This window comes from Oncorhynchus gorbuscha, unplaced genomic scaffold (genome assembly GCF_021184085.1).
Source record: "Oncorhynchus gorbuscha isolate QuinsamMale2020 ecotype Even-year unplaced genomic scaffold, OgorEven_v1.0 Un_scaffold_564, whole genome shotgun sequence".
Classification (NCBI taxonomy): Eukaryota; Metazoa; Chordata; class Actinopteri; order Salmoniformes; family Salmonidae; genus Oncorhynchus; species Oncorhynchus gorbuscha.
Window position 1 is genome coordinate 270001 of NW_025745395.1, and position 11649 is coordinate 281649.

At 45.2% G+C, this 11649-nt stretch overlaps 1 protein-coding gene across 1 annotated transcript in view; it reads left to right on the plus strand.

Annotated features, from left to right (window-relative positions):
* LOC124018705 (protein sidekick-1-like) overlaps positions 1-5120 on the plus strand; it is a gene marked incomplete at its 5' end in the record, with an annotated part of 213631 nt that extends 208511 nt beyond the window's left edge. The window contains 2 exons of the mRNA XM_046334058.1: positions 3802-4333; positions 4876-5120. Of these exons, the coding sequence (XP_046190014.1) occupies positions 3802-4333; positions 4876-5120 (777 nt within the window). The remainder of the gene's footprint in view (positions 1-3801; positions 4334-4875) is intronic.
* Positions 5121-11649: the final 6529 nt, after the last annotated feature.

An 11649-nucleotide genomic window follows, 5' to 3' on the forward strand; every position in this document is an offset into this window, starting at 1 on the left:
GAAACCTACTGATATATCAGAGTCTGAGGTACACTCACAGAGAAACCTACTGATATATCAGAGAGCACCACACTCACAGAGAAACCTACTGATATATCAGAGAGCACCACACTCACAGAGAAACCTACTGATCTATCAGAGAGCACCACACTCAAGAGAAACCTGCTGATATATCAGAGAGCACCACACTCACAGAGAAACCTACTGATATATCAGAGAGCACCACACTCACAGAGAAACCTGCTGATATATCAGAGAGCACCACACTCACAGAGAAACCTGCTGATATATCAGAGAGCACCACACTCACAGAGAAACCTGCTGACATCTCAGAGAGCACCACACTCACAGAGAACCTACTGATATATCAGAGAGCACCACACTCACAGAGAAACCTACTGATATATCAGAGAGCACCACACTCACAGAGAAACCTACTGATATATCAGAGTCTGAGGTACACTCACAGAGAAACCTGCTGATATATCAGAGAGCACCACACTCACAGAGAAACCTGCTGATATATCAGAGAGCACCACACTCACAGAGAAACCTACTGATATATCAGAGAGCACCACACTCACAGAGAAACCTACTGATATATCAGAGAGCACCACACTCACAGAGAAACCTGCTGATATATCAGAGAGCACCACACTCACAGAGAAACCTACTGATATATCAGAGAGCACCACACTCACAGAGAAACCTACTGATATATCAGAGTCTGTCACTCTGAGAAACCTACTGATATATCAGAGAGCACCACACTCACAGAGAAACCTGGAGGATCAGAGTCAGGAGGACATCCAGAGAAACCTACTGATATATCAGAGTATGAGGTCACTCACAGAGAAACCTACTGATCTATCAGAGAGCACCACACTCACAGAGAAACCTACTGATATATCAGAGAGCACCACACTCACAGAGAAACCTACTGATATATCAGAGAGCACCACACTCACAGAGAAACCTGCTGATATATCAGAGAGCACCACACTCACAGAGAAACCTACTGATATATCAGAGAGCACCACACTCACAGAGAAACCTACTGATATATCAGAGAGCACCACACTCAGAGAAACCTGCTGATATATCAGAGAGCACCACACTCACAGAGAAACCTACTGATATATCAGAGTCTGGGGTACACTCACAGAGAAACCTACTGATATATCAGAGAGCACCACACTCACAGAGAAACCTACTGATATATCAGAGTCTGAGGTCACTCACAGAGAAACCTACTGATATATCAGAAGCACCACACTCACAGAGAAACCTACTGATATATCAGAGTATGAGGTACGCTCACAGAGAAACCTACTGATATATCAGAGTATGAGGAACGATGTCCTAGGATATATCAGAGAGCACCACACTCACAGAGAAACCTACTGATATATCAGAGGAGGATACACTCACAGAGAAACCTGCTGATATATCAGAGTCTGGGTAAGGCTCACAGAGAAACCTGCTGATATATCAGAGAGCACCACACTCACAGAGAAACCTACTGATATATCAGAGAGCACCACACTCACAGAGAAACCTACTGATATATCAGAGAGCACCACACTCACAGAGAAACCTACTGATATATCAGAGAGCACCACACTCACAGAGAATCCTGCTGATATATCAGAGAGCACCACACTCACAGAGAAACCTACTGATATATCAGAGAGCACCACACTCACAGAGAAACCTGCTGATATATCAGAGAGCACCACACTCACAGAGAAACCTACTGATATATCAGAGAGCACCACACTCACAGAGAAACCTACTGATATATCAGAGAGCACCACACTCACAGAGAAACCTACTGATATATCAGAGAGCACCACACTCACAGAGAAACCTACTGATATATCAGAGAGCACCACACTCACAGAGAAACCTACTGATGTATCAGAGAGCACCACACTCACAGAGAAACCTACTGATATATCAGAGAGCACCACACTCACAGAGAAACCTGCTGATATATCAGAGAGCACCACACTCACAGAGAAACCTACTGATATATCAGAGAGCACCACACTCACAGAGAAACCTACTGATATATCAGAGAGAGGTACACTCACAGAGAAACCTGGATATATCAGAGAGCACCACACTCACAGAGAAACCTACTGATATCTCAGAGTCTGAGGTACACTCACAGAGAAACCTGCTGATATATCAGAGTCTGAGGTACACTCACAGAGAAACCTACTGATATATCAGAGAGCACCACACTCACAGAGAAACCTGGATATCTCAGAGTCTGAGGTACACTCAGGAGAAACCTGCTGATATATCAGAGAGCACCACACTCACAGAGAAACCTACTGATATATCAGAGAGCACCACACTCACAGAGAAACCTGCTGATATATCAGAGAGCACCACACTCACAGAGAAACCTGCTGATATATCAGAGAGCACCACACTCACAGAGAAACATATATCAGAGATCACCACACTCACAGAGAAACCTGCTGATATATCAGAGAGCACCACACTCACAGAGAAACCTGCTGATATATCAGAGAGCACCACACTCACAGAGAAACCTGCTGATATATCAGAGAGCACCACACTCACAGAGAAACCTACTGATATATCAGAGAGCACCACACTCACAGAGAAACCTACTGATATATCAGAGAGCACCACACTCACAGAGAAACCTACTGATATATCAGAGAGCACCACACTCACAGAGAAACCTGCTGATATATCAGAGAGCACCACACTCACAGAGAAACCTACTGATATATCAGAGTCTGAGCACCACACTCACAGAGAAACCTACTGATATATCAGAGTATGAGGTACGCTCACAGAGAAACCTACTGATATATCAGAGAGCACCACACTCACAGAGAAACCTGCTGATATATCAGAGAGCACCACACTCACAGAGAAACCTACTGATATATCAGAGAGCACCACACTCACAGAGAAACCTGCTGATATATCAGAGAGCACCACACTCACAGAGAAACCTGCTGATATATCAGAGAGCACCACACTCACAGAGAAACCTACTGATATATCAGAGAGCACCACACTCACAGAGAAACCTACTGATATATCAGAGAGCACCACACTCACAGAGAAACCTGGATATATCAGAGTCTGAGGTACACTCACAGAGAAACCTGCTGATATATCAGAGAGCACCACACTCACAGAGAAACCTACTGATATATCAGAGAGCACCACACTCACAGAGAAACCTACTGATATATCAGAGAGCACCACACTCACAGAGAAACCTACTGATATATCAGAGTCTGAGGTACACTCACAGAGAAACCTACTGATATATCAGAGAGCACCACACTCACAGAGAAACCTGCTGATATATCAGAGAGCACCACACTCACAGAGAAACCTACTGATATATCAGAGAGCACCACACTCACAGAGAAACCTACTGATATATCAGAGTCTGAGGTACACTCACAGAGAAACCTACTGATATATCAGAGTCTGAGGTACACTCACAGCAGACACACACACTCAGGCAAGGACACACACACATGCACACTCCCCAACTAATCCTCTATATTTCACTCTCTCTCTCTCTCTCTCTCTCTCTCTCTCTCTCTCTCTCTCTCTCTCTCTCTGTCTCTCTCTCTCTGTCTCTGTCTGTCTCTCTGTCTCTGTCTTTCTGTCTCTGTCTTTCTGTCTCTTTGTGTCTGTCTCTCTCTCTGTCTCTGTCTCTCTCTCTGTCTCTGTCTTTCTGTCTCTGTTTCTCTCTGTCTCTTTGTGTCTGTCTCTCTGTCTGTCTCTCTGTAGGTAACAGACAGTGACTGTGAGGATGATCATCATCCTAAACATTCCTTTGTTAATCACTACATGTCAGATCCCACCTACTATAACAGCTGGAAGAGACAACCTAAAGGCCTGAAGGGGTTAAGTCTGGCGTCCGGCTACGAGGAGTGTTCCAGCACTGACGGGGCAGAGCCCTACTACCAGACCGTGGTCACACAGCACAGCACAGGGGGAGCATACACACCCACTGGGCTGCCCGCGCACACACACACACTCCCACACACACTCCCACACACACACGCACGCCAACCCCAATACCAATCCACCAGGCTCACGCACGCCCGTCACGGGGTTCTCGTCTTTTGTGTGACTCGTGCACACATGCGCACACACACACACACACACACATGCGCGCTCACACACACACAGAGGGCGGAGCGGAGGAGGTTTGGAGCCCACTACTGTGGTAGGACCGAGGGATGGAGGGAGAAGGGTGGAAGAGGAGGATGGGAGGAAGGGGGGAGAGGAGAGGAGGATGGGAGGAAGAGGAGGATAGAATGAGAGGAGGATGGGAGAGAGGAGGATGGGGGAAGAGGAGGATGGAGGAAGAGGAGGATGGAGGGAGAGAAGGATGGAGGAAGAGAAGGATGGAGCAAGAGGATGGAGGAGAGAAGGATGGAGGAAGAGGAGGATGGAGGGAGAGGGAGGATGGAGGAGAGGAGGATGGAGGGAGAGGAGGATGGAGGGAGAGGAGGATGGGAGGAGGAGGAGGATGGGGGAGATGTAGAACTAAGAAAAAACAGTATGCCCACACCTACACCCCTCCCTCTTTCCCTTCTCCGCCCCACTGAACAGGAAAGACTGTTGGTGTATGCTTCTTAGTGGACTCTTCTTCCTTTCTGTCCTCTTAGTTCATGCTCCAGTCACTTCACCGTGTCAATGTGTGTTTCCAAATCATAGATTTACTATTGTGATGTCACTGTGTACACACACAGTAGTTCTGCACTGTCACAGAATAAAACAGTGATGTCACAGAATGAAACAGTGATGTCACAGAATGGAACAGTGATGTCACAGAATGAAACAGTGATGTCACAGAGTGGAACAGTGATGTCACAGAGTGGAACAGTGATGTCACAGAATGGAACAGTGATGTCACAGAATGGAACAGTGATGTCACAGAATGGAACAGTGATGTCACAGAATGGAACAGTGATGTCACAGAGTGGAACAATGATGTCACAGAATGGAACAGTGATGTCACAGAATGGAACAGTGATGTCACAGAATGGAACAGTGATGTCACAGAATGGAACAGTGAGGTCACAGCTAGGGAACAGTGAGATCACAGCTAGGGAACAGTGATGTCACAGCTAGGGAACAGTGATGTCACAGCTAGGGAACAGTGATGTCACAGTTAGGGAACAGTGAGGTCACAGCTAGGGAACAGTGATGTTACAGCTAGGGAACAGTGATGTCACAGCTAGGGAACAGTGATGTCACAGCTAGGGAACAGTGAGGTCACAGCTAGGGAACAGTGTCATGTCACACAGCAGTAGGGAACAGTGATGTCACAGCTAGGGAACAGTGAGGTCACAGCTAGGGAACAGGTCACAGTGAGGTCACAGCTAGGGAACAGTGAAATGTGGAGTTACAGAATGGAACAGTGATGTCACAGAAGGGAACAGTGATGTCACAGCTAGGGAACAGTGATGTCACAGCTAGGGAACAGTGATGTCACAGCTAGGGAACAGTGATGTCACAGCTAGGGAACAGTGAGGTCACAGCTAGGGAACAGTGAGGTCACAGCTGGAACAGTGAAATGTGGAGTTACAGAATGGAACAGTGATGTCACAGAAGGGAACAGTGATGTCACAGAAGGGAACAGTGATGTCACAGTTAGAGGCCCAGAATCCAAGGGGACGGTTTTCAGGTTCACACCGTTTCACACTGAAGCTGCTGAAACAGCTTTTAAAACAAAAACACAAGAAGAAGAAGAAGCAAATTCAATTGACTTGATAATCATCTCAGCTTTGGACTTGAGGGAGGAGAATGTTGTAAGCATTTAAATCATCTCCAGTACGAGCCTGTCTGTCTGGTTGTCAAGGAGACCATTAGCTAGTTTAGTTTGTTTAGTTTGGCATCTGAACCATGTTTTTCGTCCTAAAATGCCCCCTGTTCCCTATAAAGTGCACTACTTTAGACCAGAGCCTCGTAGGGTTGCATAGGGAATAGGGTGAGGTATAGTCGTCCACTCCTCTACTGCCCCCAGACATAATGTGTTGTTGCCCTGGAAACAACCTCTCCCTGTCTACTGCCCCAGACATAATGTGTTGTTGCCCTGGAAACAACCTCTCCCTGTCTACTGCCCCCAGATATAATGTGTTGTTGCCCTGGAAACAACCTCTCCCTGTCTACTGCCCCCAGATATAATGTGTTGTTGCCCTGGAAACAACCTCTCCCTGTCTACTGCCCCCAGATATAATGTGTTGTTGCCCTGGAAACAACCTCTCCCTGTCTACTGCCCCCAGACATAATGTGTTGTTGCCCTGGAAACAACCTCTCCTGTCTACTGCCCCCAGACATAATGTGTTGTTGCCCTGGAAACAACCTCTCCCTGGCTCTACTGCCCCCAGACATAGTGTTGTTGCCCTGGAAACAACCTCTCCCTGTCTACTGCCCCCAGACATAATGTGTTGTTGCCCTGGAAACAACCTCTCCCTGTCTACTGCCCCCAGACGTGTGTGTGTGTTGTCCGTTTCTAGAATGGCTTTTGTACAGAAGGAACGTTTTACTGTGGTAGCGTCACGTGCGTCTGACATGGCTCCCTGTTCCCGAGTGGCGCAGCGGTCTCAAGACACTGCATCGTAGTGCTAGAGGTGTCAAATCCAGGCTGTGATTGGGAGTCCCACAGGGCGGTGCAGAATTGGCGCAGTGTTGTCCGTGTTTGGTAGGCCGTCATTGTAAATAAGAATTTGTTCTTAACTGACTTGCCTAGTTAAATAGAAATCTATATATTTATATAAAGGGCAGCACTACCCTCAGGGCTCTGGTCTAAAGTAGTGCACTACCCTCAGGACTTTGGTCTAAAGTAGTGCACTACCCTCAGGGCTCTGGTCTAAAGTAGTGCACTACCCTCAGGACTTTGGTCTAAAGTAGTGCACTACCCTCAGGGCTCTGGTCTAAAGTAGTGCACTACCCTCAGGGCTCTGGTCTAAAGTAGTGCACTACCCTCAGGGCTCTGGTCTAAAGTAGTGCACTACCCTCAGGGCTCTGGTCTAAAGTAGTGCACTACGAATACCTGTTAATATCCATCTCTCTCTCTGTCTCTCCGTCAGCACCAGAGTGAGAGGGGGAGAGAGAGAGAGAGGGGACATGCGAGGGAGAGAGAGATAGAGAGAGGAGAGGGGGACATGTGAGGGAGATAGAGAGAGAGAGAGAGATAGAGAGGGGATAGAGAGAGAGAGAGAGAGAGAGAGAGGGGACATGTGAGGGAGAGAGGGAGAGAGAAAAGAGAGAGAGCGATAGAGAGGGGGAGAGAGAAGAGAGAAAGAGAGAGAGAGAGACATGAGAGAGAGAGAGAGAGAGAGAGAGAGAGAGAGAGAGAGAGAGAGAGAGAGAGAGAGAGGGGAGAGATGAGAGAGAGAGAGAGAGAGAGAGAGAGAGAGAGAGAGGGGGACATGTGAGAGAGAGAGAGAGAGAGAGAGAGAGAGAGAGAGAGAGAGAGAGAGGAGACAGAGAGAGAGAGAGAGAGAGAGAGAGAGGGAGAGAGAGAGAGAGAGAGAGAGAGAGAGAGAGAGAGAGAGAGAGAGAGAGAGAGAGAGACATGTGAGAGAGAGAGAGAGAGAGAGAGAGGACATGTGAGGGAGAGAGGGAGAAAAAGAGAGAGAGCGATAGAGAGGGGGAGAGAGAGCGAAAGAGAGAGAGAGGGACATGTGAGGGAGAGAGAAAGAGAGAGAGTGAGACGAAGACTGAATGTCACACAGCGTTAGGTGTAGACTGATGATGTCATCACAATCCTTTTGGTTATTAAACAGTTTCTTGTCAATCTGTCTCTGTGTCTTTCCTCTGTGTGTGTGTGTGTGTGTGTGTGTGTGTGTGTGTGTGTGTGTGTGTGTGTGTGTGTGTGTGTGTGTGTGTGTGTGTGTGTGTGTGTGTGTGTGTGTGTGTGTGTGTGTGTGTGTGTGTGTGTGTGTGTGTGTGTGTGTGTGTGTGTGCTCACACTATATAAAATCCAGTGCTATTTGCGATGTGATGCCAGTGTTTTCTGTTGGTAACCCACTTTTTGATATTATGTATCAATAGTAATAATTTGTAATACAGTGTGTGAATAACACATTACCTGTGTTTATGACAGTATTTAATATTCATGTACATATTCATGTTACGCTTTTACATCTGTGTAAGAGGTATTATTGGAAAGTAGTATTTGTAATCTGTAAGAGAAAACATCAGTTTATTTAGAAATGAATATGATATAGTGTAGTGAATATTTTTATTTTGTTGAACAGCCTGGTTCACTCCCGCTCCAGTCAGCAGATGGCGACGTGAGTCTTTCAGATGACGCATCTTGCGTGACGTATAATCTACTGGACGGAACTCTTTTTTTTTCAACAACAACAACAACGATGACTACTTTTTCCACCACCTCGGTAGGTTGCTAGCAAACATTAAACCGTAACGTTAAAGCTCTTTATACCAACGTTGTGCTTATTAAGTGTTTTCAACACACTGTCGTCATAGTTACTAATTACTCAATTTACGTTGTCTGCTACCTGGCTTGTTATGTTAGTTTAACTCTAGGCTAATCGCTAATGCTAACTAGCATCCCCAACCATGAGCTCACTAAACTACTCCCCCCCTGCTAAAGAAGAGGAGGTCTGCTGGACGGAGAAAGAAGCTCTGGGGCTGAACGTTGTCGCGAAAGAGGAAGAAGAGGAGGATGATGAAGAGGTTTCAGTTTTTGGAGAGGAAGAAGCTTTCAGAATAATAAAGGAGGAAGAGGAGGCTATCACATTGAAAGAAGAAGAGAAGGATGTAATGGTGAAAGGAGAGGAGGCCATCTCAATTAAAGAGAAGGAAGACGTTTTGGGAGTGAAAGTTGAGGAGGAGGGAGAGGAGCAGGAGACTGACGATCTGATTCACACCAGTGAGTATTATCTTAAAAACAGGAGCACAAACTCTCTCTGCAGTTGTTGAACCAAAATGTGGTTGTCAAGGGGGTCATTCTACTGAAGTTCTACACTTGTTCTGTACTGTAGGATTTGGGTCGTTCCATGTGATTTCAATCACTTTCTGACTGCACCAATTGTAATCTAGGCGAACACACACAGCAGAGAAACCTTACCATTGTTCTAAGTGTGTAAAGACTTTTCCCTCATCAAAATACCTTAAAGAACATAAAAGAATACACTCTGGAGTGAAACCTTACCACTGCCCCCAGTGTGAAAAAAGTTTTGCCCGACCGAGGGACCTGAAATAAACACGAGAGGACACACACAGGAGAGAAGCCTTACCGCTGCTCTCAGTGTGGAAATACCTTTTTTTTATCAGGACACCTGAAAAGACATGAGCTAACACACTCTGTAGAGAAGCCTTTCCACTGTTCTCAATGTGAAAAGAGTTTTAAGAATTTATGGAACATGAAAGTGCACGAGCAAAGGAGACATTTTACATATTCCTTCTTCTTTCAGCGACACTCGCGGGCAGCCTCTACTGTTCCCACTGTGGAATGAAATGTTAATGGTTTCATCAACCGAAAGAGCATGAATTAATCTCTCACTCCGGAGAGTGAGAGTGGACTGGTAGAGATAACATAGTGGACTGGGTAGAGATAACATAGTGGACTGGTAGAGATAACATAGTGGACTGGTAGAGATAACATAGTGGACTGGTAGAGATAACATAGTGGACTGGTAGAGATAACATAGTGGACTGGGTAGAGATAACATAGTAGACTGGGTAGAGATAACATAGTGGACTGGGTAGAGATAACATAGTGGACTGGTAGAGATAACATAGTGGACTGGTAGAGATAACATAGTGGACTGGGTAGAGATAACATAGTGGACTGGTAGAGATAACATAGTGGACTGGTAGAGATAACATAGTGGACTGGTAGAGATAACATAGTGGACTGGTAGAGATAACATAGTGGACTGGTAGAGATAACATAGTGGACTGGTAGAGATAACATAGTGGACTGGTAGAGATAACATAGTGGACTGGTAGAGATAACATAGTGGACTGGTAGAGATAACATAGTGGACTGGTAGAGATAACATAGTGGACTGGTAGAGATAACATAGTGGACTGGTAGAGATAACATAGTGGACTGGTAGAGATAACATAGTGGACTGGTAGAGATAACATAGTGGACTGGTAGAGATAACATAGTGGACTGGTAGAGATAACATAGTGGACTGGTAGAGATAACATAGTGGACTGGTAGAGATAACATAGTGGACTGGTAGAGATAACATAGTGGACTGGTAGAGATAACATAGTGGACTGGTAGAGATAACATAGTGGACTGGTAGAGATAACATAGTGGACTGGTAGAGATAACATAGTGGACTGGTAGAGATAACATAGTGGACTGGTAGAGATAACATAGTGGACTGGTAGAGATAACATAGTGGACTGGTAGAGATAACATAGTGGACTGGTAGAGATAACATAGTGGACTGGTAGAGATAACATAGTGGACTGGTAGAGATAACATAGTGGACTGGTAGAGATAACATAGTGGACTGGTAGAGATAACATAGTGGACTGGTAGAGATAACATAGTGGACTGGTAGAGATAACATAGTGGACTGGTAGAGATAACATAGTGGACTGGTAGAGATAACATAGTGGATTTTTAACATAGTGGATTTAACATAGTGGACTGGTAGAGATAATAGTGGACAACGTAACATAACCACTAGGCTACCCTAGTGGCCCCATGAATAACAGGAAAGCTAAATGACTTCTAGTGGACTGGTATTGAATAGTGGACAGATAAATTATTCTGGTAGAGATAACATAGTGGACTGGGTAGAGATAACATAGTGGACTGGTAGAGATAACTAGTGGACTGGTAGAGATAACACTTTAAATAATGTGAGATAACAGTCTGCAATATGACTGGCAGAGATATGGTCTGTGATAACATAGTGATGGTAAGATAACATAGGCCTGGGTAGGATAACATAGTGGATGTATCAGTGGAGGCTAACCTCAGAGGAGAAATAGGGAGGTAGAGATCCTCAGTGAAATTCATTTTAAAAACAACAACATGTTTAACATTAAAGTTATCCTTTTTTGATTTAAAAAACTACAACGCTAAACTATGCTACCCTGCTCAGTTCCATGAATGAGAGCATGGCAGTTGTAATGCCAGGGTAGTGGGTATTGAATCCAGCTAGCACCACCCATACGTAGAATGTATGCACACATGACTGTAAGTCAGGCCTAGGATGAAAAGTGGAGGCTCTCAGAGGAAATGGGGAGGATAGTGAAATTCATTTTAAAAAACAACAACATGTTTAACATTAAAGTTATCCTTTTTAGATTAAAAAAAATACACTAAATATATATTCATGTCACCAAATAATTGATGAAAACACTCTGTTTTGCAATGATGGTCTACAGTAGCCTCAACAGCACTCTGTAGGGTGGCGCCGTGGTGTAGCCGCAGGACAGCTAGTTTCCGTCTTTCTCTGGGTACACTGACTTCAATAAAAAACCCAGGAGGCTCATGGTTCTCAAGCCCTTCCATAGACTTACACGGTTATTATGACAACTTCCGGAGGACATCCTCCAACCCATCAGAGCTCTTGCAGCATGAACTGACATGATGTCCAACCAATGAAAGGATCAGAGAAT